General features: G+C 60.5%; 1 protein-coding gene across 2 annotated transcripts; it reads right to left on the reverse strand.

Annotated features, from left to right (window-relative positions):
* Positions 1-2,805: 2,805 nt before the first annotated feature.
* Positions 2,806-6,793, reverse strand: ISG20L2 (interferon stimulated exonuclease gene 20 like 2). Of its 2 annotated transcripts, none has more exons than XM_077764195.1 (4): positions 6,711-6,793; positions 5,355-6,200; positions 3,654-3,854; positions 2,806-3,057 (listed from the first exon to the last, which is right to left on the reverse strand). In XM_077764195.1, the coding sequence occupies exons 2-4, from the start codon at positions 6,084-6,086 to the stop codon at positions 2,944-2,946; spliced, it is 1,047 nt and encodes a 348-aa protein (XP_077620321.1). In that variant the 5' UTR covers positions 6,087-6,200; positions 6,711-6,793; the 3' UTR covers positions 2,806-2,943. The 2 variants fall into 2 exon arrangements, with proteins under 2 accessions (XP_077620321.1, XP_077620322.1); XM_077764196.1 differs by lacking the exon at positions 6,711-6,793 and adding an exon at positions 6,530-6,548.
* Positions 6,794-7,264: the final 471 nt, after the last annotated feature.

Below are 7,264 nucleotides of genomic sequence, written 5' to 3' on the forward strand. Positions count from 1 at the left end.
CTAAGGCTGCCTTGGGGGGTGACAGGGTAGGGGACAGTGGCTAAGGCTGCCTGGGGGGATGACGGGGCAGGATGACAGTGGTTAAAGAGCAGAGGCTTTGGGCACAGGCTCTGTGGCCTGGGCGAGATTTCTCGTCTTTTGTCACCCTAGGCTTCCTGAACCGCTGTGCTAGAACACCACCGCCTCCCTTCTGGAGAACGGCACCAAAAGGACTTAGCACAGTGCCCGACACAGGGATGCTCTCAAAGGCCAGGGGCCGTTGTCCCTACTGACGGCACCCATCAGTTAAACATCAAGGGTAGAAAAGAACCCCAGGTCCTTAATGCTGGAGTCCTTCAGCCGCGGGAAGGAACCGACGCCACAGATGCGGTACGTGGTGAAACCAGACTTGAAACACGTTATCAGTACAGGGTAGCCCGCACCTACGCGATGGGCTGGAGGGTTGCTCTGCCGCGCGGGGTAAATGAAAGTGCTTTGCGAGCACTGCACGCCCTGTAGACAGAAGACGCTCACACGATGTAGACAGAAGACACACACACACCCGGCATACTTCACACCCGTGTACTGGGGCTCCCGGCGAGCGTACCTGGGGGCAAGTTCACAATCACAGTCCTGCCGTGCTCTCCTATTGTCCGCTGTGATCGTCTGTTAAACTAGGAACCTAATGACTCCGACTCCTCCTTGCAGCCTTCGCTATAGCGAGCGGTGGAGGGAGGGCAGCGCAATCACGTGAAATTTCAACACACGCTCCCCTTCCCGTTGAGAACCGCTTTGCTAAATGAAGTGTCAGGCTGTCAGGATGACGTTTGGGGGGGTACATTTCTCACCGCCACTGCCCTTTCCTGACGTCACCTGCAGAAGGGGTCTCTGAGTCAGAACACATCCTTTCTCTACGAATCAGGCAAATCTCTTGCTGATTGGGATCAGCCTCTTGGAGGCTCTGCAAGGGCCACCCTCTTGGAGGAAGCCAGGCCACCGGGGACAGAGGGGCAGAGAAGGAAGGGGACTTAGGTAGACACCCTTGCAGGGCAAGCTGGGCTTTACTCAGCGTGACGAGAGGAAACGGTGAGGGAACGGGTACGAGGTCTTCTGGTCTGCAAGTTCTTCGTGGCGAGTGTAAGGAAGACCGAGCTCTTTCCAGCGCTGGGCTGGGACCAGGTGCTTTCAGGACACGGGGACTGGGGGCGGGGGAAGAGCCAGCTGCTGTCACCCAGACACACACCAGGCCAAGTCTGCTGCAGCCGACACGTGCCCTAAAAACTGAACTCAAGGGAGATTCTTCGTTATCTCCCACCTTACTGATTATGAGAACACATAAAGCTTTCAATGTCTTCTCAGTGTTGGGTGTGGCCCTCCCCGGCCACTCCCAGCTAGAGGTGTTCGGGAGGGCGCCTGGGGCCTCTCTGCTGTGTCCCGGACATGCCTCACTCATGTCTTCGGGCTCAGCTGGAACCGACTTGCTCTGAACTCAAGAGTTGTCTCCAAGCGGGCCCTGCAGCCGCGTCTGAGGTCCGGTCTGGCTGCAGGAAATTCCCTTCTACCGGTGGCCGTGACTGTACCTCTGCCCCTGGAGCCAAACCAGCCACTCAAGAGGGCGCAAGTCCTGGTGCGTACGCGGAGGCCGTGCACACAGCGATCCTAGACACGGGGTCAGACCTGTGACTCACCTTCCCAGGAGGAGGGCGTGTGCCACCGAGAAAAGCTGGCAGTCCTGACGAGGCTGGCGTCACCCAACTCCCCCCCCACCCCTGCTCTGTCCCTCCTGCTTGCCCGCCCTGAATCACTCTGCCAATCACACACCCATGTGTGAAAGTGTCTGCGTGGCCTGAGGCACATTTCAGGTGCACTCGACTCGTGGTAAGGGTGAGGACCCGGCACCGGAGCGCACAGGCCACACACAAGGCTTAGCCGGGACTTCCGGGGACTTCTGGCAAAGGAGGCCCCGGTTAGTGCTGTCCACAGAGGCCCTGGACCCTCGCGGAATCACAGCCCCGCGAGGCCTCCTCCGTGAGACCTTCTCACAGACACGTTTTTCAAGAAGGCTCTATGCCCAACACGGGGCCTGAACTCACAACTCCAAGATCAAGGGCTGTGTGCTCTTCTGACCTAAGCCAACCCGGCGTCCCTCCCACCTCTCCCCGGGGACAAAGCTTTTTACCATAAAGTCAGAAAGAAAACAGCACACGATTGTTTTTCCATTATAAAATTTATCAAGGGAATAACTTGAGTCCTTAAAGGTTTGGTTTAGCAAAGTAAAAGACTAAAAACCATGAGAACGCTTTAAGTTCTTTTTTAACCAAGTGGGTCTCAATTAAAGAAACCCTCTATTACTTTAGGAGACGCTGCTTTCTAAGGCAGAAAAGTCGATCTCCAAGTCCCGCTCTCTTACCCCTAAGAACCGAACCTCCCCAGTGATGGCTTCGCTAAGAACCGGCGCCACTGAAGACAGAGCCCTGACAACAGCCCCGACGACAGAGCCCCGATGACAGAGCAGGGTGGAGTCGGTGACCCGCAGTGTGATCTGATCACCCAGCCAGCATCCTTCTGACCGCAAAAGGGGGCGCTGCTACTCACGTGAGAACAAAAGGCATAAAATGGGACACACGGCCACTCTAAGGATAAGGCAGTTTGGGAAAGGACATTTCCCAGGATGCCCCGTCCCCCGGAAGTCAAAAGCCCACCTGGAGCCCAGCACCCTGGGACCTGCGGGCAGCACCATGTTAAGAGGTAAACGGTATGGGCCAGATCCCGACAGAGGTTCCCCTTCCACGGGACTCTTAACCAGACACGACAGGACACTGGAGGTGAAATTTCAGTGACTCTTAAGTGTGGGGTGGAGCGGCTCTCTGGCGGCTGGGGCAGCGCGCTGGGCCGCGGCCCGGTCTCGGTCCTCCCGACCTCGGGGCTGCTCCCCGCCTCTGCTCACCGGCGCCCCCGCTGCCGCTAGTCCTTCGGGGGATTCTGGGCCAGGTGCTGTTCCCACTCGACTTCGACCAGCTTGTACAGCTCCATGGTGGCCTGAGCGTCTTCCACGGAGGAATGTCCGCTTTTCCCAACCTGAGCGCAGGAGGAAGAGGAGGGCGTGAAGCCAGAGACGGGCGGATTTCCTTCCCGCCTGGCCCTGCACGGGGGGCTACCAGGGCAGAACTCGGGTGGGGTCTAGGCCCGACCCATCTGAGGCTCGACCCCTACACCCCTACGCTACCGGCTCAGCCCCTCCTGTGGACGGCGGGGCCGTGCGGGTCCATGGCCGCCCAGCACAACACACCGGGTCCCCGCCAGGCCTCCCGAGCCCCCCAGCTCCTACCAGTCCCTACATGACGCATGCCGCCCTCCTCTGAGCGCAGATGCGTCGGCCGCGCGGCCCCCGCTCTGCGGGCTGCTAGACGGGTCTTCTCTCTCCTCAGCCTGCACCCACCTGAAGGCTTCTCCCCGTCCCAAGCACCCTTTGTGACCCTCTGGGAAGGAGCGGTCACCCACGCACAGATGGAGAGACTACCGGGCCCCGCAGCCTAGAGCCCTTCCCGCCAGAGCAGCCGGCCCGCGTCTCGCTCCAGGCAGGGCAGTTCTGGGGCCAGAGCCCGGAGCAAGGCCACAAGGAGGGCGCCCCCCGCGTCCAAGCCGGGGCCTGGCCGCATCCGGGGAGACACTACCTGGATGTCCCGGTTCAGCAGCTTCTTGGTGAGACACTTCAGGGACACGGTGGCGTTCTCCGGGCACTCGGCCTTGCGGTTGAGGGGCGGGATGTGGGAGGTGTCGCGGGTGAGGGACTTGGGGTGGAAGTACTGAAGGGCTTTAAAGTCGTTGTGGACGGCGTGCCCCACCACTATCTTCCCCGCGAGGATCTTCAAGATCTGAAACAGGAGCAGAGGCGGCGGTGGCGGGGCGGGGGCCAGGCGGAGCCCCCCGCACCCTAGAGGCCCGGCGTGGCGTGGCTGGGGGTCCTCCAGGCCCAATGCCCTCTCCCACCGGCTTCCTCCAGCTGAGCCCAGCTCCACTCCCTAAGGCGAAGGCAGACGTCGCCCGTGGCCGTGACGTGACCCAACGTGCACTTACATCCCCGACGCTCCCGACCTTCTCGTGAACTTCCACCCCAGCCACAGACCGGTTTGCCTCAGTCCCGAATGACACTCACGCCTGAGACAGTCACCTAACTATCCAGGTCGGTCCTGGCTCGCTACCTGAGGACCTTTAACTGCTGTCACGCGCTGGCCTGAGACACGAGGCTGGGACAAATGGGCTCAAAGATGGGCTCTGGGGAGCTAACAGAACCCCCAAAGCGTACACAAACCGTTACAGACGTGGGTGGTTTTGCGGGGTGGGGAGGCCTACGGTTTCCATCGGACTCTGGAAGGGCCTACGAGCCACAGAACCTACGAGCCAGCAGGGGCCCCTGGAAGCGGCCGACCGCTGCGAACGGACTCACCGGCCGGCCTGGGCCCTGGGGAAACGCCTCCGGATGAGAGCCCGACGGGAGTGCGATCGGCCAGGCAGGAGCGGGCTTCCAACCCACGTCCGCCAGCACCTTTACTGCGGTCACTGGCCCGGCCCTCGTGAAGGCCACCCTACCTTCCGCCTCCCAAGAGCGGCGCAGCAGTGCCCTGGTGCACAGGCCCTTCAGCTCTTCTCTCAGGTTCTTTCTAAACCCAGTCCCCTACCTCTGCTGAACCTCCTCCCACTGACTGCAGGTGCACGGAAAAGCCTCGTGGAATAGAGTGTGTGGGGAGGGCTGAAGTGACAGAAAAGTGGACCACGAGCGCCCTCTGGAGGCCTCCCAGGACCAGCAGGCTTCCTCGCTTCCTTCGCCTCCGGTTCACCTTCCTTCTCCCGTCCCTTTGTGATGCTCCCAGGCCCCAGGGAGGAGGTTTGCTCAGTGAGTGAGCTGAGAGCCGTGACATGGCAGCCCTGCGTCGTTTATTTATTGCACCCGTCACTCAGGGGGACACCTGACCCAGATATGCCAAACACCCCTAACCCCACCCCCACCCCTCCCACACTGGCCAGGAAGCCCTCGCCACTCTCCCCGAAGCCCGGCTCTGCAAGGCATTCCCAGCGAGAGCCTCTCCCCTGGCCCTCCATGCCCGCTGCGCTGTCCCTCAGTGGTGGTTCTCCCTCTGCACGGATCCAGTTCCCCAGAGGGGGATTCGACTGGGGAGCCAACATCGGTCGCTAACTGTAGCCTTCAGGCCTCCCACCACTCTGCCCCAGCGGGAAGCCCCCTTCCGGGGTGATCCACTCCCCTTCCCTCCTCCACACCCTCTGGAGCCGTCCTGGAGGCATGTCCTTTGCTGAAAAACCAAAGCGGACCTCGGCCCACCCGCCTTGCCGCCACCACTGGACCCCAAGCCTCTCACCTGGCTCCGAGCGACCTTGAAGGGTGTGGCATTCACCATGTGCTGCCTGCGGATGCCACTCCATCTGGTCCGGTAGTCCACGATGTGGCACGGGGGGAGGACGTACTCGTCGTAAAGCACGTCTCCGTGGTAGCTGACAATGCTACATCGAGCCAAGGAACTGACGTGCCCCTTGGGTCCTGTGCCCACCATCTCACAGTCAATTGCCACCATTCTCCCCGGCGTCTTCGAGGACGCTCCGGAGCCTTTACCCTCTAAAGGAGATTGGCCGGAGTTCTGTGGGGCGTTTTTCTGAGCAGAGTTCTTTGGGGGGCCCTTCTTCTGGGGGCGAGCTGGGTGGCTCCTTGTCTTCGGAAGAGCGCTCTGGAACTCCCCCAGCAAATCTACTTTAGCCACCACCGAGGCAGCCTTCGGTGAAGGGGCGGGGGTCAGCCAGGGCACTGCAGCCTTCCTGTCCAGGGGCTGCTCTGGGCCACTGCTGGAGGCTGCCGTCTTCTTCTTTGGAAGGGGGGACACCTTCCAAGTGCCATCCGCCCCAGGGGTTTCTCCTTTCTTCGGAGGTTCTGAGTTCAACTTAGGCACCTTGCTAGTGTGCTGGTTCTTCTTATTCAGAAAGCCTCTCCGTTCCAAGAGCCGCCTCTTCTTGACAAATTTCCGGTGCTTGGCATTTCCCTCTAATACCTTTTTGGGGGGAGGCTCCCCAAAATCCAAATTGAGGAGTAAGGTAGACATGAGAGGGGTGGATGGCGGAAAAGCCGTTGGGAAGAGTGGCTTACTGATGACAAGAAGATAGAGGGCTCATCCTCTGCTGTATCCCACGGGCGGGCATCTGGGGTCTGTGACGCCCTGAGGAAGAGAGTAATCCTGACAAGGGAGCCCAGAGGCCCGGGAAGCTCTAAGAGCCATCTCCAGAGGACTTAAGGTTGGAAAGGTATCAGAGGGACCGCCCAGAAGGGGTACGAATCTGTAATGTGGAATGGTGTCAGGGTCACGATCTGCGCCAGGAACCTCGGGATCTAGCGCGGCCCCACAATTCACCAGCTGTAGGGTCTTGAGAAGGTCACTTCCCCTCCCCAGAGCTCAGTTCGGGAGGGGGCTGTAGGGCCAACCGGTTCGAACTCTGCGTCTGGGAAGCCAGAACAGGTACCATCCGCCCGCGAGGGCCCCTCGATTACCCACGCATCCGCGCGGAGCTCCCGCCGGGGGGACCCTCCACACACGCTTCACGCCTGTCCTCCCGACAAAGGCCCTCTGACAACACATACCCACTGGGTGAACGGAGGCTTGGGGCCGCCTACGTCGGCGAGCACGCCGGGGATCCCCGCCACCGAGAGCGACCCCCGCACCCACACCTACCTCCCCACCGGGCCGGCTACGCGCGGAAGCGCCCGGAACCGGAGGCGGAAGTGGGCGCGCGCCGGCGAGGCCCAGGCCGACAGNTCGTCCGAGCTTGCAGAAAGTACTGGCTTAGCGGCCTAGTGAACAACTACAGCTTTGGAACCAGACCCGCTTGACTGCCTCCTTTACTGTGTTAGCCGTAGGCATTTTTAAGCAATTCCTGCCACCCGTTTCTCAACTGTAATACGGATCCCTGTCTGAAGGAGCACTATGAAGAATGGCTGAGATGATGTATAAGTGGCCCCAGCCCCCAAGCTCAGAAGCCATTCTCGATTCAGCTCTTTCCTTCATGATCTTGAAAGCGTCCTGTTGGCTCTGCCTCCAGAATAGACACCAAATTCACCCTTTGTTTCCATCTCCATTGCTACCCTGGGCCGAGCCACCCTCATCTGTCTCCCGGACTACTTCCTAACTGATCTCCGTGTTCTCTTCCTCTCCATAACCACTTCTTCGCAAAGCAGCATGATCCCTGTGAACTGTGCATCTGGGGCTCCGGGGGCCGGGGGCCGGGG

Source organism: Crocuta crocuta, unplaced genomic scaffold (assembly GCF_008692635.1).
Source record: "Crocuta crocuta isolate KB4526 unplaced genomic scaffold, BGI_CrCroc_1.0 scaffold528, whole genome shotgun sequence".
NCBI lineage: Eukaryota > Metazoa > Chordata > Mammalia > Carnivora > Hyaenidae > Crocuta > Crocuta crocuta.

Excerpts from the sequence above, each read along its gene's own strand:
- ISG20L2 (XM_077764195.1), bottom strand. The coding sequence starts at position 6,086 with ATGTCTACCTTACTCCTCAATTTGGATTTTGGGGAGCCTCCCCCCAAA. Across the intron at positions 3,855-5,354 it reads TCAAGGTCGCTCGGAGCCAG|ATCTTGAAGATCCTCGCGGG; the intron begins GTGAGAGGCTTG and ends CTCCTGTTTCAG. Across the intron at positions 3,058-3,653 it reads TGCTGAACCGGGACATCCAG|GTTGGGAAAAGCGGACATTC; the intron begins GTAGTGTCTCCC and ends TCCTGCGCTCAG.